The sequence below is a fragment of the Myxine glutinosa genome, chromosome 1, assembly GCF_964187855.1.
Source record: "Myxine glutinosa chromosome 1, kmMyxGlut1.1, whole genome shotgun sequence".
NCBI classification, from domain to species: Eukaryota; Metazoa; Chordata; class Myxini; order Myxiniformes; family Myxinidae; genus Myxine; species Myxine glutinosa.
Window position 1 is genome coordinate 410,848,202 of NC_136261.1, and position 27,453 is coordinate 410,875,654.

General features: G+C 45.1%; 1 protein-coding gene across 7 annotated transcripts in view; it reads right to left on the reverse strand.

The window, feature by feature from the left end:
• Nucleotides 1-27,453, reverse strand: part of LOC137417645 (ankyrin repeat and protein kinase domain-containing protein 1) — a 92,621-nt gene that overhangs the window by 3,311 nt on the left and 61,857 nt on the right. For 2 of the 7 annotated variants that reach the window (XM_068103545.2, XM_068103566.2), the window contains exons 7-10: nt 25,682-25,731; nt 21,520-21,666; nt 14,984-15,066; nt 4,882-5,105 (exon numbers count right to left, since the gene is read on the reverse strand). In XM_068103545.2, the coding sequence (XP_067959646.2) occupies nt 4,911-5,105; nt 14,984-15,066; nt 21,520-21,666; nt 25,682-25,731 (475 nt within the window). In that variant the 3' untranslated portion in view covers nt 4,882-4,910. Of the gene's footprint in view, nt 1-4,316; nt 4,424-4,520; nt 5,106-14,983; nt 15,067-21,519; nt 21,667-25,681; nt 25,732-27,453 lie in introns of those variants that run through there. The other 5 variants (XM_078770499.1, XM_068103557.2, XR_013621918.1 and 2 more) reach the window with 4 other exon arrangements.

Below are 27,453 nucleotides of genomic sequence, written 5' to 3' on the forward strand. Positions count from 1 at the left end.
ATCGAGACCTTTTGGATGGGACATGGTGATTGGTTGGATTATACGTCACCGACCAATGATCGACACAGATTTAACTCGGACATGGAGTTTGTGTTAAAGGGCCATCTCAATAGTGAAAGCTCAAAACGCACGACGTACCTGTAGTGTGAGGTGAGGTGTGTGTGCACCACAGGTGGGGACATTGCGTTTGTCTCGGGCAGTTCGTGAGATTTCCAGGTTTGAATCCAGACCAATAAAGACCAAATACGAGGAAAAAACATCAACATGACTAGAACGGCACTTTTAGACATCATGACGTCATCCAATATGCCTCCGCCCACATTATTACATCATCATACATACTTGTACCAAGTTTGATTTGAATCCATTCAGCTGTTCTCAAGTAGTAAATTTTTACCTGATATGATGTTTGACCTTTTGACCCCATAATCTAATCCGCTTATCTTTACATCATCATACATACTTGTACCAAGTTTGGTCAAAATCCCATCAATGGTTCACAAGTTATCGTAGTAACAGGGTTTTACCTAACATGACCTCTGACCTTTGATCTCGTGACCTCAATTCTAATCAGTTAATCTTTACATCATTATGCATACATGCACCAAGTTTGGTGAAAATCCCATCACTGGTTTACAAGTTATTGCGGTAACAGGATTTTCACTGAACATGACCTCTGACCTTTGACCTCGTGACCTCAATTCTAATCAGTTAATCTTTACATCATTATGCATACATGCACCAAGTTTGGTCAAAATCCCATCACTGGTTTACAAGTTATCACGGTAACAGGGTTTTACCTAACATGACCTCTGACCTTTGACCTCGTGACCCCAATTCTAATCAGTTAATCCTTACATCATTATGCATACATGCACCAAGTTTGGTCAAAATTCCATCACTGGTTTACAAGTTATTGCGGTAACAGGATTTTCACCGAACATGACCTCTGACCTTTGACCTCGTGACCCCAATTCGAATCAGTTAATCTTTACATCATTATGCATACATGCACCAAGTTTGGTCAAAATCCCATCACTGGTTCACAAGTTATCACGGTAACAGGGTTTTACCTAACATGACCTCTGACCTTTGACCTCGTGACCCCAATTCGAATCAGTTAATCTTTACATCATTATGCATACATGCACCAAGTTTGGTCAAAATACCTTCACTGGTTCACAAGTTATCACGGTAACAGGGTTTTACCTAACATGACCTCTGACCTTTGACCTCGTGACCCCAATTCGAATCAGTTAATCTTTACATCATTATGCATACATGCACCAAGTTTGGTCAAAATACCTTCACTGGTTCACAAGTTATTGTGGTAACAGGATTTTTACCTAACATGATCTATTTTCTTTGATCTCGTGACCCAAAAATCTAATCAGTTCACCTTCACCTCATTTTACATACTTGCACAAAGTTTGACTAAGATCCCTTTAGCCGTTATTAAGTTATCACAGTAATGACAACCTATCATGGAAGGAAGGACGCACGGACGGACGCACGGACGCACGGACAACCCAAAAACGTAATGCTTCCGGCGACTTCGTCGGTCGAGGCACAACAAATTATCGGACCGTAAACACCTCTGGTGGACACAGCAGTACCAATGAACATAACATGGTTACCTAGACTCATTCCTACCTGTACCACGTCTCCAATTATTCCTACCCTTCTGTGGGATGTTTTGGACACATAGTCTTTCACGAACCGGCTGGTCATGCCTGGCGTTCGGCTGAAGGTGATTCTGGCAGGAATTTGGAGTTTGCTCAGGGTACCAGCAACAACCCACCTCCTCCACTCCACAGACGCCATTGAATTGCTTGTCCACCACCACCACAAGCTCATGCTAGCAGACAGGACACCCAGCTTAACGTCATGTTTTGTGATGCACAGCCCATGTGTGAGCTTTCAATGTGACAGTTACATTCGAGTCGAGAGTCGAACCCTCGAATCCTGCTGCTGTGAGACCATCTGGCGAGTCACGTGACCGAGTGACGTAACAATGAGCAAGCGAACCAGAATCCGAATGCGAATCGACTTTGTGGCCAATTCGACATCCTTCCCGTTTATTGAGTCTGCATAACGACTCAAAACAAATGACATGGCGTCCAATAAAAAAAAAAACCTGCTCACCTGGTGACAGCAGGTGGTGCTGCATCACGGAGCACCGTGGGAAGATGCCATTACTTCGTGTGGATCCAGTTGATGGAGAAGCTTCATAAATTTCAGTAAAGTTTCATAAATAACAAGGACATTATGAGATGTCAATGTACTGTCTCTTTCTCTTTCTCTCTCTCTCTCTCTCTCACAAAGGAAAGCTTTGTCAGCCGGACCTGGACCTCACGCAAGATTGTTTCCACTGGTCATGGTACTGAGAACCTCACTCAGGGTCATAATATTTGTATCAATATTGATTTGTTTGAACTATTTGTTTTAATAATCCAAACACGTATTTCGTTTCATTCACACAGAAGATGAGAAATGCCCGAGAGCTGAGACCCCGGTTGGATTTCAGGTGGTCCGAACACGTGCAATACCTTCTCCTCGTGAAACCAACATAGATACCGACCTCATTGGGTGACCAGGAGTCCAATCTGATTGGTTGACCAATCAGGAGCCCAATCTGATTGACCAATCATGAGCCCAATCTGATTGGTTGACCAATCAGGAGCCCAATCTGATTGTTTGACCAATCAGGAGCCCAATCTGATTGACCAATCAGGAGCCCAATCTGATTGACCAATCAGGAGCCCAATCTGATTGACCAATCAGGAGCCCAATCTGATTGGTTGACCAATCAGGAGCCCAATCTGATTGGTTGACCAATCAGGAGCCCAATCTGATTGGTTGACAAATCAGGAGCCCAATCTGATTGGTTGACCAATCATGAGCCCAATCTGATTGGTTGACCAATCAGGAGTCCAATCTGATTGGTTGACCAATCAGGAGTCCAATCTGATTGGTTGACCAATCAGGAGTCCAATCTGATTGGTTGACCAATCAGGAGTCCAATCTGATTGGTTGACCAATCAGGAGTCCAATCTGATTGGTTGACCAATCAGGAGCCCAATCTGATTGGTTGACCAATCAGGAGCCCAATCTGATTGGTTGACCAATCAGGAGCCCAATCTGATTGGTTGACCAATCAGGAGTCCAATCTGATTGGTTGACCAATCAGGAGTCCAATCTGATTGGTTGACCAATCAGGAGTCCAATCTGATTGGTTGACCAATCAGGAGCCCAATCTGATTGGTTGACCAATCAGGAGTCCAATCTGATTGGTTGACCAATCAGGAGCCCAATCTGATTGGTTGACCAATCAGGAGCCCAATCTGATTGGTTGACCAATCAGGAGCCCAATCTGATTGGTTGACCAATCAGGAGCCCAATCTGATTGGTTGACCAATCAGGAGCCCAATCTGATTGGTTGACCAATCAGGAGCCTAATCTGATTGGTTGGCTAATTAGAAGCCCATCTCATTTAGTGACCAATCAGGAGTCCAATTAGCCTGTCTGACAGGGTGACTAATCAGGAGCCCTGTCTGACTGGGTGACTAACCTGGACGTCGATCTTGATTGACTTGCCACCTTGATCTTGACTGCCACCAGTACACTAAACACCTCCCCTCCCCATCTTTGTTGTTCATTGCCATTGACCATTAGCTGGAGAGTCCCCAAAATATTCTCAAGATGGAATGCTCACAGTATAGGTACCAATAATACAGGTATGTCATCAATTTCTGTGGTACATCCGAAACTATATTGCCCATCGAACACCTTACCCTGCGGCATCTTGAGAAAAAGGACCATCGGAAGTGCCTTTAAAAAAAAAAAAAAATATATATATATTTCGATTTTTCCTTGGGGCCGCCATTTTGTCTGAATCTCTATTATTGGCCAATGTTGAGCGTGCAAACGGCACATTTGATTGGTTGAGATGCAGCACTAATCTTATCCAAGTAGTGCAAAAATGGAGGTTTTTGAAGTGAAAAAAGAAGAGAAAAAGAAAGAAAAAGAAAAAAAGTGTCAAGAAGGCGATAGGTCATAACGACGGGATAGATGTATCCTTGTGTCACATGTCCATGTACAGGAGATCTGAGAGAAGTTTCTGGAACACTCAACAATATTTATCAGTTGTTACAAATTACTGGAGAGAGATGTATCCTTGTGTCCATGTCCATGTACATGAGGTCTGAGAGAAGTTTCTGGAACACTCAACAATATTTATCAGTTGTTACAAATTATTGGAGAGAGATGTATCCTTGTGTCCATGTCCATGTACAGGAGATCTGAGAGAAGTTTCTGGAACACTCAACAATATTTATCAGTTGTTACAAATTATTGGAGAGAGATGTATCCTTGTGTCACATGTTGTCCATGTACAGGAGATCTGAGAGAAGTTACTGGAACACTCAACAATATTTATCAGTTGTTACAAATTATTGGAGAGATATATCCTTGTGTCACATGTCCATGTACATGAGGTCTGAGAGAAGTTTCTGGAACACTCAACAATATTTATCAGTTGTTACAAATTATTGGAGAGAGATGTATCCTTGTGTCACATGTCCATGTACAGGAGATCTGAGAGAAGTTACTGGAACACTCAACAATATTTATCAGTTGTTACAAATTATTGGAGAGATATATCCTTGTGTCACAGGTCCATGTACCGGAGATCTGAGAGAAGTTACTGGAACACTCAACAATATTTATCAGTTGTTACAAATTATTACTACATTATAAAAAGCAATGATGGGAATGAAAACTACTCGCAGTGTCTAACTTGACGCATGTTTTCGTGAAAGTTCCTGAGTTTGAGAAATTCATCACGTTTCATGACAAACAAATCAAATGCTTCATCCTCACCTGCTGATCATTGTTGTGGTTGTTGTTTGTCATACATCACTAGACCATTGTTCCTGAATGGGTGTATTCACCTCCTCTGAACGCCTCTGCTGCTGGCATACATCACTAGACCCTTGTTCCTGAATGGATGTATTCACCTCCTCTGAACGCCTCTGCTGCTGGCATACATCACTAGACCCTTGTTCCTGAATGGGTGTATTCACCTCCTCTGGACGCCTCTGCTGCTGGGGGAACGGTGGTAGTGAGGAAGGAGAAGAATTTGGACAAAAATGTGACAAATAAATCCCTCCATTCAATAGAAACTTTGGAAGGTTCAGCATGCAAATTTGAGATGTTGAAGGAAGATCTTTACATGATCCAGGCCTCAACATGGCACCAAAGCAAGAGCATGTGTAAACTTCCTTACTCGTAATACCTATTCTCAATAACTCGTCTACTTGCGGCAGCCGAAACTCAAAGTGACCTTTGTCATCTCCACGTTTTTTGTCCGTCGAAATGAACAAGATCACTCATGTGGCTGCGATTCACACCACCAGGGAGAGAGCAAATAAGTACCAACATTATGATTCTGCTGTCTTCATACATGCCCTGAGGGCAGCTGCTCATGTGCCAAAACAAAGTATTAAAAAAAAAAAAAAACACCTTTAGAGGCCATTTTTCCCCGCAAGCGGGGGTTGGCCTTTTTCGGGGACCGTGGTTGTTGTTTTTTGTCCCCTTTTTTGAAGCAATGTTTTACGGCCGGATGCCCTTCCTGCCGCCAACCCTTTTTGTCGCCTTTTTACGACAAACAGGGAATTACCAGTGTACTGGTACTCAATTTGCCGACCTCGGAAGGATGACAGGCTGAGTCAACCCCCGTGGCGTTAATTCAGCGATCGACCGGAATTCGAACCCAGGATCCTAGGATCCTAAGCTGGCACCCTCGCCGCTAGCCCAACACCAGGCTCAACAAAGGCCCAAAACAAAGTATAATGAAGGACAAAAATAACTTGCACCAGGAGAGTTCAGATTGCTGGATTTGGTGTAAGTTTGACAAACAGCAAGAAGATCAGACATTTGAAATGTATTGTTTTGAAAATGCACTTGTAGGGAGGGGTCTGAGTATCAGACATCTTGAGATGGCTGTCGAGTCGGCTGGTCCATGTGCGATGCTGCAACGCACCTATATGTGGTGTGCTCCTGCCAGATGGCCAATGAGCTTGCCCGATGACGTCACGCTAGGACAGTTTGGAACCAAGGTTCTGAGGAGACAGTTCAGTTGAGAGCTGGGACCCTCTCGCATGAGGTCTGTGTCAGGTCCGACCTGAGAACAGGGAGCGTGAAGAGTGTGAGCGCTGTCTTCCCACACCAGAACTCGTTTTCAGACTCACTTACTCCTTCCCCCCTGTTGGAAGTAAGAACTGGTCCTCGGCATGGCGGCAGGTCGTGCGTGGGGGAATCACAGCCTGATTCTCTGATACAATTTAAGCGAGGGTGCCTCACTCAGCGTGATCAGGCCTGAACCAAACCTCTTATTTCCTTTATCTATCCCATAACTTGTATCACTCTTTCTTTCTCTGAGTGTCAGACATCTTGAGAGATTTTGTTGTGAATAAGGATTGGCTAAGTAGATTAGCCTGAAAATGTCAGTTCACCTGGAGCAAATTGTTCAAGTGAGGTATTAGCATTGTATGGTGTCCGTCAGTGAGTCATTATGTAAACACTTGGATTTTCTTCTCTGAAACTACACACACGATTTCGATGAAACTTGATCACAACCTTCCTCACCCGTGATGGACTGAAGTTTGTTCACAGCATTAAAAAAAATCCGGCTTTTTTTTTGTTTGTTTTGTATACAGAATCGAGGCTAGTGAAAGAGCTAACATTTATCACACAAACAAATCAAACAGACAAACAAAATATATCAAAAGAGGGAGCGGTAGACAAGATGGGGAGAGAAGGGGAAGCACACAAACAACATTTGAGAGCAGGGACATCGGGAGATGTGTGGGAGGGAGAGGGCTTGGGGGGAGGAGGCGTGGGAAGGGGGAGGGGGGGGGGGGTGGGAGAAGAATAAAACACAAGGACACCAAGGACTTCCAGGAAATAAGTTGGTATTTCAAAAAAGTGGATTTGGGGTGAAATTAGCGGGGGTAGAAAAGATCAAGGTTTTGGATTGGGGAAGATAAGAGATGGTGGTGAACAGCTGTTTTAAAGACCTGGAGGGAGGAGTGGGATTTAAGAGAGTGAGGGAGTTTGTTCCAGACGCGGGAGAAAAGAGGAATGAAGGAGTGAAGGTGAGCAGAGAGTCTTGATTTTGGCAGTTTAACCATATGAGGGTTGCAGGCAGATCTTGTGCGACCTGTAGGAATATTTGGGGGACAGAGCCCAGAGAGAGCTGGGGGAGCAAGGCCGGAGAGGAGTCGGCAGAAGACGGAAAGACCACCAACCTGCCTGCGGTGAGTAAGTGAAAGGCCCTCGGAGATAGCTTCATCGTGGGAGATTCCAATGATTCTGAACGCTTTGGTTTCAACAGCGTGAAGACGAGCTAGGTATGAGGCAGGAGCACCAGCCCAGAGGGGAGAGCAGTACTCCATTGAGCTGCGGATGAAAGCCTTGTATGTGGTGAGGAGCTCAGGTTTGCCAAGGAAGGACTTCGCACGACGGAGGATACCCAGTCGGCGACTGGCTTTGGAGGCCAGCTTGGAAATGTGGTTTTCTCAGGAAAGATCACGGCAGATAGTGAGACCCAAAAGCTCGAGTGACAGAACTTCTTGGAGAGGATTATTCAGAAAGTGGCTGGGAGGGTTGTCCAGTCGGTCTTTTCGGAGAGACATCATAAGAGTGTGAGATTTGTCAGGATTGAAAGACATGATCCACTTGTTTGCCCAGTCTGTGATTATGTACAGGTCTGCAGAGAGTGAGGAGGCTGCAGACTGCCGATCTGAGGGATGAGGAATGGAGCAGGAGAGAGTGGAGTCATCAGCAAAGAGATAGAGAGGATTTTCAAGAGAGTCAGAGAGATCATTGATGAAGACCAGAAAAAGCACATGGCCCAGAACACTGCCTTGGGGAACTCCAGCCTGAACAGGAAGAGGAGATGAGAGAAACCCATTCAGGGCCACACGTTGACTGCGACTAGAGAGGAAGTCCGCCAGCCATGCGTGCAGATTTCCATGGATACCAAAGGAGGAGAGTTTGGTGAGCAGAGCGGGGTGCCAGACCGTATCGAAGGCAAGTGATATGTCGAGGGAGGCAGCTCTAATTTCTTGTTTAGCATTGAGGACCTCCATCCATTGTTGAGACAGCAGAAGCAGCATGTCCAGAGTAGAGTGGCCTGGTCTGAAACCAAATTGATGATCAGAGATCAAGCCATTGGAGAAGAGGAAAGATTTCATATCTGAAGCAATGATGGAATCCATGACTTTGCTGATAATTGGGAGAAGGCTGATTGGTCTGTAGTTGTAAGGATCTGTTTTTGCACCTTTTTGTGTAAAGCGTTGATGTTGGCTGATTTCCAAGCAAATGGCAGATGACCTTGAGCAAAAGAGAGGGTGAAGAGAACAGAGAGAGGGAGTGAAAGAGCAGAAGAACAGGATTTTAGGACCCGTGGGCTGATGCCGTCAGGTCCAGTTGCAGAATCAGAGTCGAGGGTTGACAGAAACTTTTCCACCTTGTCAGGAGGAAAGGAGACAGAGTCCAGGAGCAGCTGGGTATGACTGGGTACGGAGGGTACAGAGAGGGATGGGTTTGGGACACAAGATTTAGAGGCAAACACAGAGTTGAGGCATTCAGCTTTTTCACGTGCGGAGTCAGCTGTGTAGCCGTTTGAGGTAACGGAGGGGATGGAAGGGGAACAAACACCAGAAACAGATTTGACCAGACGCCACCAGGATTTGGAAGAGGGAGACAGATAAGAGAGTTCGGTCTTGAGAACGGAGAGATATTGTTTCCTGGCTCTCCTGAGGGTGGACACTCACTTGTTTCGGGCTTCGTGAAAGGAAATGAGATTTCCTTCCGTTGGATTTGCTTTCCAGGAGATGAAGGCAAGTTGTTTCTGGGCAACAGCCTCACCACAATATTCCGTGTACCATGGATGGGAGGAAGGGTATGACAACTGAAGATGAGATGGGATAAATCTGTGCATGAGAGAGAGCAATTTACTTTGGAAGAATTCCCAGGAAGAGTTGATGTCAGAGGTGGTAGAGATGGGAGACCAGTCCAGATGATTGATGGCTGCTTGAAGACCGTGCCAGTTGGCCTGAGTGAAATGCCAGACTCGTCGATGCTGAGGAGGCTCTCTGAGAATGGTCACAGAGATGTTCACTTTAACAAGCACATGATCAGATGAGCCGATTGGAGCAGAAGAAGAGCAGCAGACATTTTCAGGGAAGTTAGTCATAACCAAGTCCAGAAGAGAAGATGCTCCGTTGACTGAGATCCGGGTCGGGAAATTGACAGATTGTGTCAGTCCCAGTGAGTCGCAGACGTCCTTTGCTGAGGAGCCATGGCTGGTGAGAGAGGTACCCACATCCAGTCAACTGGCATGGTGACAATTGAAATCACCACATATGAGGAAGAGAGAGTTGGGATGAGTAGTTAGAAGTTGGTCCATATTATCAGACAGTGAGATGTAGATGGAATCATCACTGTTTGGTGGACAGTACAACACACATATGAACAAAAGGTGGGACCGAAGGGGAAGCCGTAGCCAGAGGTATTCCTGGGGGTGAGGTGGAGAGAGGGCAGTGCAGGGCAAGTGAGGAAGAGAGTTTTTGATAAAGATAGCAACCCCACCTCCAGGACGAGGCTCAGGTCTGTCATACCAGAGGAGGGAGTAACCCGGGAGAGATACTAAGGAATCAGAGACGTCATGAAGGCGGAAAGTTTCTGTTAAGCCGATCACGTCTGGTTTCTCAGAAGCAACCTGTATGGAGAGATCAGTCAAGTTTGAGCGAAGGCCCTGGATGTTTGAGGTCCATACCGTTAATGAAGAGGAAGGGGGAGCATCGGATACAGAACGGGGGAGGGGGGTGGGGGGGAGGGGTAGGGTAAGATGTGGAAGAGGAGGAAGATGTAGGGAGAGCTGTTGAAAGTGTGTCAGGGATTTCAGAATAGCTCGGAGAAAGGGAATGATGGGGCGGACAAAAGGTTTGATGGTGATTGGGTGAGGCACAGTGAGGTGTTATTTGAGGCGGGGGAAGAGCGAGGCAGAAGGTTGGGGGAGATGGAGGTGAGAGTTGGAAGAGGAGGAAGATGTAGGGAGAGCTGTTGAAAGTGTGTCAGGGATTTCAGAATAGCTCGGAGAAAGGGAATGATGGGGCGGACAAAAGGTTTGATGGTGATTGGGTGAGGCACAGTGAGGTGTTATTTGAGGCGGGGGAAGAGCGAGGCAGAAGGTTGGGGGAGATGGAGGTGAGAGTTGGAAGGGGGAAGAAGCGGGGAGGACATTTTGAGGAGGAGGAGGGAGAGGGGGGAAATGGAGAAGAAATGAGGGTGGGGAGATTTGAAGGGGAGGGGCAAGGGCGAGTTTAGGAGGGAAGGGACAAGGGGGGGGGGGGATTTGAAAGGGATGGGAGATGGGTGAGATATGGAGGGGAGGGGTGAGGAGGGAGTCTAGGTGGGGCGAGTGGGAGTCTAGGAGGGGAGGGGTGTGGGGGGAGATTAGGAGGGAAGGGGCAAGGGGGGAGATTTGAAAGGGATGGGTGATGGGGAGGATTTGGAGGGGCAATGGGGAAGATTTGAAAGGGATGGATGATGAGGAAGATTTGGAGGGGAGGGGCAAGGGGGAAGATTTGAAAGAGATGGGTGATGGGGAAGATTTGGAGGGGAGGGGAAAGGGGGGAGATTTGGAGGGGAGGGGTGATGGGGAAGTTTTGGAGGGGAGGGGTGATGGGGAAGATTATGAGCGGAGGGGTGATATTTGATTTTAGAAAGTGTACGATTAATGGGAAACGAACATTTATTGCAAAATGAGTTTCTTGTGACCTTCGAGTCAAAAATACGTTTGAGGATGCTGGAGGGGCAATGGAGAGCAGGTGAGTTTCGGAAATGTAGGAAAGAGGAACTGTAAGAGATGGAATTTTTTTTTGGAATGAATAGATTTGGTGAGCAAGTCGAAAACACCCTTTTAAAGAAGAAGAAGAAAAAGGTGTTATAATATACGACAGAATACAGTACTTCAGGGGAAAGTTTAAACATTTTAAAATATAACAGTGAAAACTATCTGGGGAAATGGAGGTGAAACACGTGATCAAAGACCGAACAAACGAACGAATAAGAACAACAAATAAACGAATAAGAACAACGAATAAGAATAAAGAAGGAATTATTTTTTTGTTTGTTTTTTTTTTAGTTGAGATTTTAAACAAGGATGTGTGGGGTGAAAAGACTGGGGAAAAACTAAGAGAACGAAAGTAATTGGGGCACAATTGACTGACCGCTGAGAGAAAAAACAAAGCCTCAAGGTAGGACACGGTAGCCTACAAGGCCTCAAAAGACGCGACACTAATTAACCAACGATTTTCTATACAGGTATGAAAAATTAACACCGGGAATCTTCCTAAGGACACACTATAGGTACACACACCGAAAGATAAATACAGTTTCGCCAAAAACACAATTGTGAAAAATTACTTAATTTCGAAAGCATGAGAGCGTGGACAGCTTCGAAAAAAACGTGACTCGCCGACAAAGATCTCGCCGACAAAGATAAACTCCCAGGTCTATGGGAGTTTCTGGAAGGGGTTGTTGTGGGTCATCCTGAAATTTGTTGTGGGCCAGTTGTGGGTCATCAACGCTTAACAGTGGGTTATACCTGGTGGGCCCAGGGGCATTGCCCCCATTTTGTTTTATACTTATAAGCATGATTTTCCTTACATCAGGACATCATCTTCTTTTTTTTTTTTTCTTTTTTTTTTGTATACTGAATCGAGGCTCGTGAAAGAGCTGACATTTACTTCACAAACAAATCAACCAGACAAACAAAACATATCAAAAGAGGGAGCGGAAGACAAGAGAAGAGGAAGCACACAAACACTTTAGAGCACACAACATTTAAGAGCAGGGAGATGTGTGGGAGGGAGAGGGCTTGGGGGGAGGAGGCGTGGGAAGGGGGGGGGGGGTGGGAGAAGTATAAAACACAAGGACACCAAGGACTTCCAGGACAGAAGGTGGTATTTCAAAAAACTGGAATTGGGGTGAAATTAGCAGGGGTAGAAAAGATCAAGGTTTTGGATGGGGGAAGATAAGAGATGGTGGTGAACAGCTGTTTTAAAGACCTGGAGGGAGGAGTGGGATTGAAGAGAGTGAGGGAGTTTGTTCCAGAGGCGGGAGAAAAGAGGAATGAAGGAGTGAAGTTGAGCAGAGAGTCTTGATTTTGGCAGTTTAACCATAAGAATGGGTTGATTGGCAACATTGCAGATATTGTGCAGGCAAGCACAGGATATTGTGCAGGCAAGCAGGCAGATATTGTGCGACCTGTAGGAATATTTGCGGGACAGAGCCCAGAGAGAGCTGGGGGGGGGGGGGGCAAGGCCAGAGAGGAGTCGGTAGAAGACGGAAAGACCACCAACCTGCCTGCAGTGAGTGAGTGAGAGGCCCTTGGAGTTAGCTTCATCGCGGGAGATTCCAATGATTCTGAATGCTTTGGTTTCAACAGCGTGAAGACGAGCTAGGTGTGAGGCAGGAGCACCAGCCCAGAGGGGAGAGCAGTATTCCATTGAGCTGCGGATGAGAGCCTTGTATGTGGTGAGGAGCTCAGGTGTGCCAAGGAAGGACTTCGCACGACGGAGGATGCCCAGTCGGCGACTGGCTTTGGAGGCCAGATTTGAAATGTGGTTTTCCCAGGAAAGATCATGGCAGATAGTGAGACCCAAAAGCTTGAGTGACAGAACTTCTTGGAGAGGATTATTCAGAAAGTGGATGGGAGGGTTGCCCAGTTGGTCTTTTCGGAGAGACGTAGTAAGAGTGTGAGATTTGGCAGGATTGAAAGACATGTTCCACTTGTTTGCCCAGTCTGATTTTGTCCAGGTCTGCAGAGAGTGAGGAGGCTGCAGACTGCCGATCTGAGGGATGAAGAATGGAGCGACAGAGAGTAGAGTCATCAGCAAAGAGATAGAGAGGATTTTCAAGAGAGTCAGAGAGATCATTGATGAAGACCAGAAAAAGCACAGGGCCCAGAACACTGCCTTGGGGAACTCCAGCCTGAACAGGAAGAGGAGATGAGAGAAACCCATTCAGGGCCACACGTTGACTATATCTCTCTACACAATATCTCTCTACAACAGTTGTTGTTTCATTCCTTTCTCCCTTGTTTTTTTCTACTCATGTTTTTATGAAACTGAATTATTTATTTATCACTTCTATTGATTCCTTGGTTCAATCACTTCTCTGTGAGCGAGTAAATTGCCAGTGGGCACACGTGAGTTACGTGCTCGGCACGTAAAACCAAATTGAAGATTTTACAGGAAGACGGTTCAACAAAAATACTTTATCAGAATTAAAATGCATCGATTTTGTATGAAAATGATAAAAAGCAGATGTGAGAGATTTGAAATGTATCGATTTTGTATGCAGATTATAAAAAGTAGTTCATTGAGATTTTAAATGTATCGATTCTACGTAAATATGATAAAAATCAGATTATGGACATTTGAAATGTATTGATGATGTTTAAAGATGATAAAAATCAATTTTGTATAAATAGTGTTGTGAAAATGATCATTAGGGGTTAAATAATCTTGTATTGTTTTGTAAGTAATAATATTATGGTGGTTATTTTGTAAGTAATTGTGTAGTTAAGCGTATCATACTCCATGTGAATAGACATACGCTGCGTATGTAATTAATATATATCTGTTCACCTCCCTCGTGGTTTTCTAATCCCAGTTTCCCTTTTTACTTTAATGTATTTTTCCCCGCATCCATCTTTCGTCTCCCCCATTATGGACTGAACCCTCGCGGCGTGAGCAAAATTTCACAGCACCAACCCTGATTAAAGCAGAGCTCCGGTACGGACAAAGAACAGATCACAGAACTGAAAGTACCCGCACCTAGGCAGCCAATCGGACCAAAGGCACTCATACAAATTTGTAGATAACAGAGCATACACGCCCTCGCGCTGGGTTGGGATTGGGCCGAGGCACCTATGCAAATTTGCGGATCATAGAAGAGAGAAAGGCGGGATTACATGGCCAAGTGCTGTGATAAAATGTGGAGTTATCGCTGTTCCATGTGACTGTGCCGTTGGAGATCGCTCGGCCCCGCTCGCTCGACAGTGATCCTGTTTCTTGTGTCATTTATTTAAATAATGCATGTATAAAACTAACTTGTTCTCTGGCGCATCCTGCTTGTCCCAATGATTTCATCTGGTGGCTCTGAGCAAATCCTGTTGAAGGTAGATAATAGATTGGTCACTGTCTTGGTGATTGGTCATAAGAGTTCCCGGCTTCACATGTGATCCTGGTTGCTCGTCCAAAGGTTAGATCTATCCCGTGATTGCCGTCAGCATGCCACTCGCCTGGCACAGAGATCTCAATCCGCACGGTAACATTGCCTTGGACGCGAGGATCCGGTGGGAGGTCTCTAAGGTGGGGTACTGACGTGGTCATTCAGTGTCTCACCAGATTTGAATTCGGCAACAGCGTCGGACTGGCTGACCATTACAATATTTGTATGTTCACAAAGAGTACAGATTAGCCACGGATACTTTTCCGTTTGCTTTTCATATCAGGGTGTACAGGTGTCTCCCAGTAAAGGAACATCCTTCCTTCCCTCCTCCACCTCTGATCTGCTTCATATCTGAGACCCTCCCCACTCATGTTTTTTTTAAAATGAGTATTCAGACATTTTTTGTTTTCATTGCTATTGTTTTTTCACCCTCTGTGGACAGCGCAAGCCTCACAGACACATACCGAGGAGGCTGCACAAGGCCGATGGGCCAAATGTCTGTTTGCGTTGCCTTTGTTTCATTATGTTCCATTGTGCATATACACTTGATGAAGGATCAAATGAGAAGTGTGTGTCACCAGCCATGTGCGCATTGCAAATCCAAAATATTTCAATAAAATGAGATTTAAACATAAATCAAAAGGCATCCATTGCCCAATAAACTGAGACTCACCTGCAAAACTGAAAGTGCGTTATCGACATCTCGCTTGATTTCACCCTTTCCTTTCTGCATCTTCTCCATCCTCATTGCACACTCTACAAGACACGGCACGCTCAATGTGATCCTGAAGAAATTCAGACAACAAGAACATCCTGGATGGATACAGCAAGGCAAAATTAATGTGAAACTGGGCAATGGACAAAGGGATGAGGACAAATGAGTGGGCCTCAATGGATTTCCCCTGTGAATGCTAATGCTCATGAGGCTGGGATCCCAGGTTTAAATCCCTTTTCATGAAATGGGGATTCCAGGTTTAAATCCCTTTTCATTAAACCGGGATTCAAGATTTAAATCCCTTTTCATGAAACTGGGATCCCAGGTTCAAATCCCTTTTCATGATACCGGGATCCCAGGTTTAAATCCCTTTTCATGAAATGGGGATTCCAGGTTTAAATCCCTTTTTCACGAAACGGAGATTCCAGGTTTAAATCCCTTTTCATGAAACCGGGATTCCAGATTTAAATCCCTTTTCATGAAACTGGGATCCCAGGTTCAAATCCCTTTTCATGAAACCGGGATTCCAGATTTAAATCCCTTTTCATGAAACTGGGATTCCAGGTTAAAATCCTATATAATTATGCTGGGATCCCAGGTTTAAATTCCTTTTTTATGAGGCTGGGATCCCAGGTTCAAATCCCTTTTCATGATACTGGGATTCCAGGTTAAAATCCTATATAATTATGCTGGGATCCCAGGTTTAAATTCCTTTTTTATGAGGCTGGGATCCCAGGTTCAAATCCCTTTTCATGATACCGGGATCCCAGGTTTAAATCCCTTTTCATGAAATGGGGATTCCAGGTTTAAATCCCTTTTCATGATACCGGGATCCCAGGTTTAAATCCCTTTTCATGAAACTGGGATTCCAGGTTAAAATCCTATATAATTATGCTGGGATCCCAGGTTTAAATTCCTTTTTTATGAGGCTGGGATTCCAGGTTAAAATCCTATATAATTATGCTGGGATCCCAGATTTAAATCCCTTTTCATGAAACTGGGATTCCAGGTTAAAATCCTATATAATTATGCTGGGATCCCAGGTTCAAATCCCTTTTCATGATACTGGGATTCCAGGTTAAAATCCTATATAATTATGCTGGGATCCCAGGTTTAAATCCCTTTTCATGAAACTGGGATCCCAGGTTCAAATCCCTTTTCATGATACTGGGATTCCAGGTTAAAATGCTATATAATTATGCTGGGATTCCAGATTTAAATCCCTTTTCATGAAACTGGGATCCCAGGTTCAAATCCCTTTTCATGATACTGGGATTCCAGGTTAAAATGCTATATAATTATGCTGGGATTCCAGATTTAAATCCCTTTTCATGAAACTGGGATCCCAGGTTCAAATCCCTTTTCATGATACTGGGATTCCAGGTTAAAATCCTATATAATTATGCTGGGATCCCAGGTTTAAATTCCTTTTCATGAGGCTGGGATCCCAGGTTCAAATCCCTTTTCATGATACTGGGATTCCAGGTTAAAATCCCTTTTCATGATACTGGGATCCCAGGTTCAAATCCCTTTTCATGATACTGGGATTCCAGGTTAAAATCCTATATAATTATGCTGGGATCCCAGGTTTAAATCCCTTTTCATGAGGCTGGGATCCCAGGTTCAAATCCCTTTTCATGATACTGGGATTCCAGGTTAAAATCCTATATAATTAGGCTGGGATCCCAGGTTCAAATCCCTTTTCATGATACTGGGATTCCAGGTTAAAATCCTATATAATTAGGCTGGGATCCCAGGTTTAAATCCCTTTTCATGATACTGGGATTCCAGGTTCAAATTCCTTTTCATGATACTGGGATTCCAGGTTCAATGCCATTCTCTGTCTATTGTGTCTTCATATGTGCCTTTGCAATCATGAACCCCCTCTGTTTCAAAATGGAAACAACTTCCCGACCCGGGTTTCTCCCACTGGCAAATAATCACTTTTGGACTTAGGGATGGCAAACGTCCCCGCAAATGTTTCCTGCTCTTCCTCTGCTCCAATTGGTTCATGTGATCATATAGTTGTAAGAGTTACCCTCTCTCTGGCTATTCTCAGAGAGCTGCCTTAACGCCGGCAAGTCTGGCATTCCATTCAGGCAGATTGGCAGGGACTGCAAAAGCATCACTTCAGGACTGGTCTTCCATATCAACTGCCCCTGACATTAACCCAGCCAGGGAATTCTTCCACAGAAACCTGCACTTTTAAAACAAGACCGATAGTCTAACGACAGCATAGCTGGGCCTGGATCTGCTGAGTGGAGAATCTACTGTCCGCCTGTCATGTGACCAGATTCTCAGCTCTGATTGGTGGACGTTTGTGAGGGACATACATACATACCCCAAATTGACAAATGCTGTTCCAGACGGCATTGCCCTATGAGTTGTGACGTAAAAATATGGCTGCTGAACCACGTGACCGATGACGTCATCACAATTTTTTTTCCCTCGACCAATTTATCCCTAGATTACGCTCAATAAATTTCATACTGATCGGATCAAGCATTCTATTTGTCGATTTATGACGTCATAATGAAGGCACCTATGACATCATCATTAAAATCTGTTATTCCCCATGGGCAATACTTTACAATGAACCACATTTCTATTTTTTCCATGGAGCTGTTTCGGAGATATCGAGGTGCAAAGTTTTTCGGTATTTCCAAGATGGCGCCTGCAACACGTGACCTATGACATCATTATTGTCATTTTAAAATTCTAATTTGACCAAAAACTTTGAAACAACAGCTTTTAAACATCAACAGGAAGTATATATAGTCGAGGCTCGTGGAAGAGTTAGAACACTGAAGGGATCGGGACGCAACAAAATAAAGGAGTATTCGCGAGTGGGGAAACACCAACAGCTGGATTGAACTTTAACACGGAGGGAAACGTGGACGAATAATGGGTGGGGCAAGGAATGGGGGTAAGGGAGGATTCCTGGGGTGGACAAGATTGATACAGAAGCAAACTCTCGGGAAGGAAAAACTGGAAATTTGGAAGAAGGTAGGGGGTGGGGGAGAAGTGGGTGGTTAACAGGGATAGGCAAGATCATGGTTTTTGATGGGATATCAGATGGTGGTGGACAACTGTCCTGGAGAGAAGGATGACATTGTGGTGAATGAGGAAGTTGATTCCACAGTCGAAAAAAAAAAGAGGAAGTAATGCATGGAGGCGACCTGTAATTCTTGATTTTCGAAGTTTTACAAGAAGGGGATTTCTGGTGGACCACGTGAACCCTGCAGATTCCCGAGGTGTGTTGGGTGGAGTAGAGGGAGGAGGGGGGGACAAAGAGGGCAGATGGTGCAAGACCAGAAAGGAGGCAGAAGAAGACAGAGAGACCACCGACCTGACGGCGATGGTGAAATGATCTGCCCATACATTCAGCTTCCCCTTGAGAGATTCCAATAATCTTGAAGGCCCTGGTTTCCACAGCATAAAGATGAGCGAGGTGTGATGCAGGGGAGCCAGTCCAGAGGGGAGAGCAGTACTCCATCAAGGTGAGCAAGGTGTGAGGCAAGTGTACGACAGACGATTCCCAGTCGGCGACTGGCTTTGGATGTGGCATGCCAAGAAAGATCATGCCTGAGACTCAGAGTGAGGCCCAAGAGTTTGAGTGACTGGACTTTTATTTTTTGTTTTTTTTCGATAGAAGATCGAGACTCGTGTAAGACCCAACATTAATCACACACAAAAGAAAAAACAAACAGACAGACAAAACCTACAATAAAGAGAGCGGGAGACAAGATGGGGAAAGAGAGGGAAGCACGGAAGCACAACAGCAGAGAACGGGGACATCGGGAGATCTGTTGTGGGAGGGAGAGCTTGGGGGGAGGAGGCATGGGAAGGGGGGGGGGGGGGTTGGAGAGGTATAAAACACATGGACAATGCTAGGACTTCCAGGAAAGAAGTCGGTATTTCAAAAAAAGGGATCTGGGGTGAATCAACGGGGGTAGAAAACATCAAGATTTTGGATGGGGGAAGATAAGTGATGGTGGTGAACAGCTGTTTTAAAGACCTGGAGGGAGGAGTGGGATTGGAGAGTGAGGGAGTTTGTTCCAGAGGCGGGGGTAAAGAGGAATGAAAGAGTGAAGGTGAGCAGAGAGTCTTGATTTTGACAATTTCACCAGAAGAGGGTTGCTGGCATATCTTGTGTGACCTGTAGAAATATTTGGGGGACAGAGCACAGATAGAGCTGGGGGAGCTAGGCCGGATAGGAGTCGGTAGAAGACGGAAAGACCACCTACCTGCCTGCGGTGAATGAGTGAAAGGCCCTCACAATCAGCGTCATCGCAGGAGATTCCAATGATTCTGAAAGCTTTGATTTCATCAGCGTGAAGCCGACCTAGGTGTGAGGTAGGATCACCAGCCCAGAGGGGACAGCAGTATTCCATTGAGCTGTGGATGAAAGCCTTGTATGTGGTGATGAGCTCAGGTGTGCCAAGGAAGGACTTCGCATGATGGAGAATGCCCATTTGGCGACTGGCTTTGGAGGCCAGCTTGGAAATGTGGTTTTCCTAGGAAAGATCATGGCAGATAGTGAGACCCAAAAGCTTGAGTGACAGAACTTATTGGAGAGGATTGTGAAGAAAGTACATGGGAGGGTTGTCCAGTCGGTCTTTTCGGAGAGACCTAGTAAGATTGTGAGATTTGTCAGGATTGTAAGACATGTTCCACTTGTTTGACCAGTCTGTGATTTTGTCCAGGTCTGCAGAGAGTGAGGAGTCTGCAGACTGCCGATCTGAGGGATGAGGAACGGAGCGGCAGTGAGTGGAGTCATCAGCAAAGAGATAGAGAATATTTTCCGGAGAGTCAGAGAGATCATTGATGAAGACCAGAAAAAGCACAGGGCCCAGAACACTGCCTTGGGGAAACTCAGCCTGAACAGGAAGGGGAGGGGAGATGAGAGAAATCCATTCAGGGCCACACGTTGACTCTGACCAGAGAGGAATTCTGCAAGCCATGCGTGGAGATTTCCATGGATACCATACGAGGAGAGTTTCGTGAGTAGAGCTGGGTGCCAGACCGTATCAAAGGCACGTGATATGTCAAGGGAGACAGCTCTGATTTCCTGTTTGGCATTGAGGATCTCCATCCATTGTTGAAACAGCAGAAGCAACATGTCCAGAGTAGAATGACCTGGTCTGAATCCAAATTGATGATCAGAGATCAAGCCATTGGAGAAGAGGAAGGATTTGATATCCGAAGCAATGATGGATTCCATGACTTTGCTGATAATATTGGAAGAGAGGGTTGTTGAGAAAGTATATGGGAGGGTTTGTGGTACGGTCCTTTCAGAGAGACAGAAGGAGAGAGAGAGAGAGAGAGAGAATGTGGGATTTCTCAAGGTTAAAAGACGTATTGCAAGTGTTAGCGAAGTTTGTGATTTTCTCAAGTTCTGAAGAGAGGGAAGAGGCTGCAGCCTGCCTGTCTGAAGGATGATGGATGTCACAGTAAAGGGTAGAGTCTTCAGCAAATAGATAAAGAGGATTTTCCAGAGGGTCAGAGAGATCATTGATGAAGATCAGGAACGGAACTAGGCTCAGACCACTGCCTTGGGGTATTCCAGCCTTGACAGGGAGAGGAGATGATAGGATTCTGTTGAGTGCCACATGTTCTGTTTCATAACATCCTCTATAAATGCTGCAACCATTCATTGCACATTTCATTCACGTTAACTCTATTTTGAAATAAAGAACACATTTTGTCTACTCCGTGCATCACTCACTTCTCTTGGATGTCCAAGTGTCCCTCTATTATATCCTTCAACCCTACTGTTGCTGTTTCTCCCTCTCTTTCTGCTGTTCCTATTGTTCTGTTGCATCCTGATCAGTTCAGTGGTCTCATTTTTCCACGAGCCTTGACCTTGTATACAATTTTTTTCAAATAGAAAACTAGAGCAATGCGATTGCGGTCAAAATGTCTCCGCGTATTCCCTGCCCATGACAATGAGTAGATGCCCTCGTTGACTGTCTTAAAAGATACACGTTTGATTTAAATACCTTCAGCTGTTGTCAATCATCACATTTTTACCAGACCTGACAAGTTTCACATCGATCTGTGAAGCGGTTTCGGAGAAGGGGGGTTTTAAAATATCGGCTTTCAAGCTAATATGGCTACCAAACCACGTGACATAAGACATCAAAAATGTCCACTCTGCATATATGTATGGGTAGGAGATCACATTTGTGGCGTTTCGGGTTGATCAGATAAGGTTCCTTTTTCTATCCAAGATGGCTGCCATACCACATGACCCATGAGGTCACAATTATCAAAAAAACATTCCACGTGGGTGTTGCTGCCACCCTGGAAGTTTTGTCTCAATCGGACATGTGGTTGCCCTTTGAAAACACGGGTTAGCCTGTACAGACAGACGGACGGACAATCTGAAAACATAAAGTTCCCCAAAAACAAAACAAAATGGTAGCAGCTGTAGAACACAGTGATGACTGATGACACATTACTTGATAATGAATATCTGAAGCATCCCTTACCGTCAAAAAATGGTCTCTCTTCAGGATATTTATCCCAGCATTGCTCCATGAGTTTGATAAGATCAGGATCAGGTACGTCCTGTGGCATCGTTGGCCTCTGATGGTGTGGCGCTTTGACAAACATCTGGATCCTAGTTGTTTCCACACCTTGTAAAATAAACAAAACAAAGCAATGTGACGTTTAGATTCCTGTGTTATCATCGAGACAACCTCACTCGTTCTAGAACGATAAACATCGTTTTCTTTTTTTCACCTTTGTTGATAAAAATAAATAATTGTGAAGGTAAAGTTACAAATTAAAATTCCTCCATCACTTGTGCCCTCCTTACGACAAAATTCCACTGTCACATTTCACGTTACAAGTTCATTGTCCCCCGACCCTCCGAAAAGGTCGGAGATGGGCGACATTAAAATGAGCTCCCTCCAACAGACCGATCATCTGTCCATGTGCTTTTGTGTATGCGAAATTTCCTCATGACATTATCTCAACCGGATTAGATCATCGCTGTGATTGGCTGAATTGTGTTGCCATGGCAACCATCCCTGTAACTTGGCTTGTGCACGGGATATTTAAAAAACCGTTGAACATTTAGCTTTCATATTGCAGATATCTATTCCTCATGACATTATCTCAACCTGATTAGATCATGGCTGTGATTGGCTGAAATGTGTTGCCATGACAACCATCTTGGTTGCTTGGTTGGGGTCATGATATTTAAAAAACGGTTCACGATTTAGCTTTCATATTACACAGATCTATTCCTCATTCCACCCAAAAGGCGAGGGGCCGAGAGTATCATCCCCGTGTTACTTACTCAAATTATCTGTAAAGTATAATGTGCAGCAATAAGTGGAAAATTGGAAAAAAAGTGAACTTTGGGAGGATTAACGTGAGGAGAAAGGATGGTGGTCAAGTATGAGGAATGATATATGATGGTGAACAGCAGTATTGAAGACATGGAGGAAGAATGAGGTTGAAGAGAATGTGGAAGTTGATTCCACATGCCGGGAAAAAAAAGAGGAAGACGTGAGTGGATGTGAGCAGTGATTCTGGATTTTGGGAGTTACACTAGAAGGCGATTACTGGTGGACCGTGTGCGTCCTGCAGAAACCTGGGGTTGGTGTAGGGGTTCCAAGAAAGGAAAGAGCAGGAGGGGCAGACCAGAAAGGAGGTGGTAGAAGACAGATCACCAACCTGTCTGAGATGTGAAATTGACCGGCCCGTAAACACAGCTTCATCGCGGTTTCCACAGCATCAAGCTGACCAAGGCGTGAGGCAGTAGCGCAAGCACAGAGAGGAGGGCAGTACTACACCAAGCTGTAGATTAAGGCCTTGTAGGTGGATAAGAGTTCAGGAGTGCCAAGGAAGGACGTTGCATGATTGGGTTTGGAGGCCAACTTAGAAGTGTGGTTTGTCCAAGAAAGATAATGGCTGATGGCGAGGACAAAGAAAGATCATGGCTGATGGTGAGGCCAAATAAAGATCATGGCTGATGGCGAGGCCAAAGAAAGATCATGGCTGATAGTGAGGCCAAAGAAAGATCATGGCTGATAGTGAGGCCAAATAAAGATCATGGCTGATGGTGAGGCCAAAGAAAGATCATGGCTGATGGTGAGGCCAAAGAAAGATCATGGCTGATGGTGAGGCCAAAGAAAGATCATGGCTGATGGCAATACCAAATAAAGATCATGGCTGATGGCGAGGCCAAAGAAAGATCATGGCTGATGGTGAGGCCAAAGAAAGATCATGGCTGATAGTGAGGCCAAAGAAAGATCATGGCTGATAGTGAGGCCAAAAAAAGGTCATGGCTGATGGCGAAGCCAAAGAAAGGTCATGGCTGATGGCGAGGCCAAAGAAAGATCATGGCTGATAGTGAGGCCAAATAAAGATCATGGCTGATAGTGAGGCCAAAGAAAGGTCATGGCTGATGGCGAAGCCAAAGAAAGGTCATGGCTGATGGCGAGGCCAAATAAAGATCATGGCTGATGGCGAGGCCAAAGAAAGATCATGGCTGATGGCGAGGCCAAAGAAAGATCATGGCTGATGGCAATGCCAAACAAAGGTCATGGCTGATGGCGAGGCCAAAGAAAGATCATGGATGATGGTGAGGCCAAAGAAAGATCATGGCTGATAGTGAGGCCCAAAGAAAGATCATTGCTGATGGTGAGGCCCAAAGAGAGATCATGGCTGATGGTGAGGCCCAAAAAACATCATGGCTGATGGTGAGGCCCAAAGAAAGATCATGGCTGATGGTGAGGCCCAAAGAGAGATCATGGCTGATGGTGAGGCCCAAAAAAGAGCATGGCTGATAGTGAGGCCCAAAGAAAGATCATGGCTGATAGTGAGGCCCAAAGAAAGATTATGGCTGATAGTGAGGCCAAAGAAAGATCATGGCTGATGGTGAGGCCAAAGAAGGATCATGGCTGAAAGTGAGGCCAAAGAAAGATCATGGCTGATGGCGAGGCCAAAGAAAGATCATGGCTGAGGGCGAGGCCAAAGAAAGATCATGGCTGATGGCGATGCCAAATAAAGATCATGGCTGATGGTGAGGCCAAAGAAAGATCATTGCTGATGGTGAGGCCCAAAGAGAGATCATGGCTGATGGTGAGGCCCAAAAAAGATCATGGCTGATAGTGAGGCCCAAAGAAAGATCATGGCTGATGGTGAGGCCCAAAGAGAGATCATGTCTGATGGTGAGGCCCAAAAAAGATCATGGCTGATAGTGAGGCCCAAATAAAGATCACGGCTGATAGTGAGGCCCAAAGAAAGATCATGGCTGATAGTGAGGCCCAAAGAAAGATCATGGCTGATAGTGAGGCCCAAAGAAAGATTATGGCTGATGGCGAGGCCAAAGAAAGGTCATGGCTGATAGTGAGGCCCAAAGAAAGATCACGGCTGATAGTGAGGCCCAAAGAAAGATCATGGCTGATAGTGAGGCCCAAAGAAAGATCATGGCTGATAGTGAGGCCCAAAGAAAGATTATGGCTGATGGCGAGGCCAAAGAAAGGTCATGGCTGATAGTGAGGCCCAAAGTTTGAGTGACTTAACCTCTTCAATGGGCTGACAGGATGGCCTGTACGTGCACGCAGTCACCTTTAAGCTGTTCAGCCTGGGTTTGAATCTCCGCCCAGCTATAGCTGCATTCCTGGGGTTTCATAGGCAGGGTGATTCATCACTGTGGGTGCCGTCCCTCGGATGAATTGGCGGCATTAGTCGGTGTACATTAAAGAGCACACAGTACCCATCACCAAACGTTGGAGAGTATTCCCTGGGTTGTTGTCTGGGTGTTGCAAATTGTCTGGGTGTTGGTACCTCTCTCACCATCCATGGCACTTTAGCAAAGGCCTTCTGGGACTCCATGGGACTTCAGAAAAGTACTTCTGGGACTCCATGGGACTTCAGAAAAGTACTTCTGGGACTCCATGGGACTTCAGAAAAGTACTTCTGGGACTCCATGGGACTTCAGAAAAGTACTTCTGGGACTCCTTGGGACTTCAGCACAGGACGTCAGCGATTGTAAGACAATATTTCTGTCTTAAAGCAAACCGTTTTTGCACCTTGTTTAATGTCATGCGGTGATGTTGTCCGACTGCCAGCAGGTGGAAGATGACCTCGGACAAATAATAGGGTGAAAACGGCAGAGAGACAATGTGCAAGAGTCGCAGAGCAGGTTTTTAAGACACGTGAGTCGACGCCGTCCAGTCCGGTTGCAGAATCAGAGTGAAGGGTTGATAGACACTCCTCCACTTTCTCAGGTGCAAAAGACACGGAGTCCAGGAGCAGTTTGGCGCAGCTGTGTCGGATGGGTACAAAAAGCCAGGGGTCGGGCCACAAGATTTTGAAGCAAACACAGAATTGAGGCATTCGGCCTTCTCACGAGTGGCATCGGCTGTGGTGCCATTTGAAGTGAGCGAGTCGATGGAAGTGGAGCATATTTTGACTCTCACAAGCACATGATCAGATGATTCAAGAAGAAGTGAAATTACCTGGACACCACCTGGAGTTATTTATTTATTTGCATGCACTTTTCCATCTTCACTACCAACATATTTAATTATTTAAATGCAAAATCTACATGTCCAATTTTTTAGGTGCTGTCCATGATGAGGCCTTGCATCCTTATTATTCAAACTTTTATCCAAAATTAACCAACATTCTTACCTTCGTAAGGTTCAGAACAAGATATAACCGCCCATATCACCACAGCGTAGCTGTTTCGGCACACAGGAGAAACATGCATCAGCAAATTAAGATTCATCAGCACAAAGTCAAACTCCATTGTACGTATAACAGAAGCATTTGAGCCACACATACAACGTAACACTGTCTAAAGATTACAGCAGATTGCAAGAACCAACATAAACATCGATCTGGCAATTATGATGAAACAAATGACAAATGCACTCCCAAATTCAATCTTAAATGTATGCACACATATATTAACGTAGAGGCGGCCGAGCCCTACCTGGTGACACCAGAGCTAACACTACATAAGGTGCCCTGAATGTAGTATCATATAGACAGCCGAGCCCTACCTGGTGACACCGGAGCTAACACTACCTGGTATTCCCTGAGTGTAGTAACATATAGACAGCCGAGCCCTACCTGATGACACAAGAGCTAACACTACATAAGGTGCCCTGAATGTAGTAACATATAGATGGCCGAGCCCTACCTGGTGACACCGGAGCTAACACTACCTGATATTCCCTGAGTGTAGTAACATATAGACAGCCGAGCCCTACCTGGTGACACCAGAGCTAACACTACATAAGGTGCCCTGAATGTAGTATCATATAGACGGCCAAGCCCTACCTGGTGACACCGGAGCTAACACTACCTGATATTCCCTGAGTGTAGTAACATATAGACAGCCGAGCCCTACCTGATGACACAAGAGCTAACACTACATAAGGTGCCCTGAATGTAGTAACATATAGATGGCCGAGCCCTACCTGGTGACACCGGAGCTAACACTACCTGATATTCCCTGAGTGTAGTAACATATAGACAGCCGAGCCCTACCTGATGACACAAGAGCTAACACTACATAAGGTGCCCTGAATGTAGTAACATATAGATGGCCGAGCCCTACCTGGTGACACCGGAGCTAACACTACCTGATATTCCCTGAGTGAAGTAACATATAGACAGCCGAGCCCTACCTGATGACACAAGAGCTAACACTACATAAGGTGCCCTGAATGTAGTAACATATAGATGGCCGAGCCCTACCTGGTGACACTGGAGCTAACACTACCTGAGATGCCCTGAGCGTAGCGGCTTTCATTTAAACTGGAGCACTCCAAATGGCGGCTTGTACAAAGTTACGATTCTCAATTAGGTTCAAATCAATTCATAATCAAAAAATGATTGACAGCTCCTGTGCCCGTCCGCTTGCTAATTCAGAGTCTGACTTACGTATTTATTTACCATAACTACATGGGTACTGATTTTGACAAATATTGCAATGAAAACAAAATGACTTACTTTAAACTGTATATTGTGCATTCCATTTGGTAAGTTTCTTTTTACGAGTCACTGGGTTTCTTTTTTTTGGTTTTTTTGTATACAACATCGAGGCTCGTGTAAGAGCGAACATTAATCATGAACAAGTACAAAAAGTTTTAATTAAAACAAAACCCGCGTCGATGTTACACAATGCCTAGATGCAGCTGTGCCTATAACGTCGATGTTATAGGCACAGGACATTCCTATTGATTCGATTACTTGATGTTATTTTTGTGCAAAGTGAAAATATATCTCGGCAATTTCCCGTGTGTGGCGACGAATTTTTAATATATCTCGGCATTTTCCCGTCTGTTATTTCAGGCGGTGTATGAGTGACCATGCCGCGATTGTAAAAAATATATCTCGGCAATTTCCCGTGTGTGGCGACACGTGAACGAAGCTATGCTCCTCTCTCCACATTA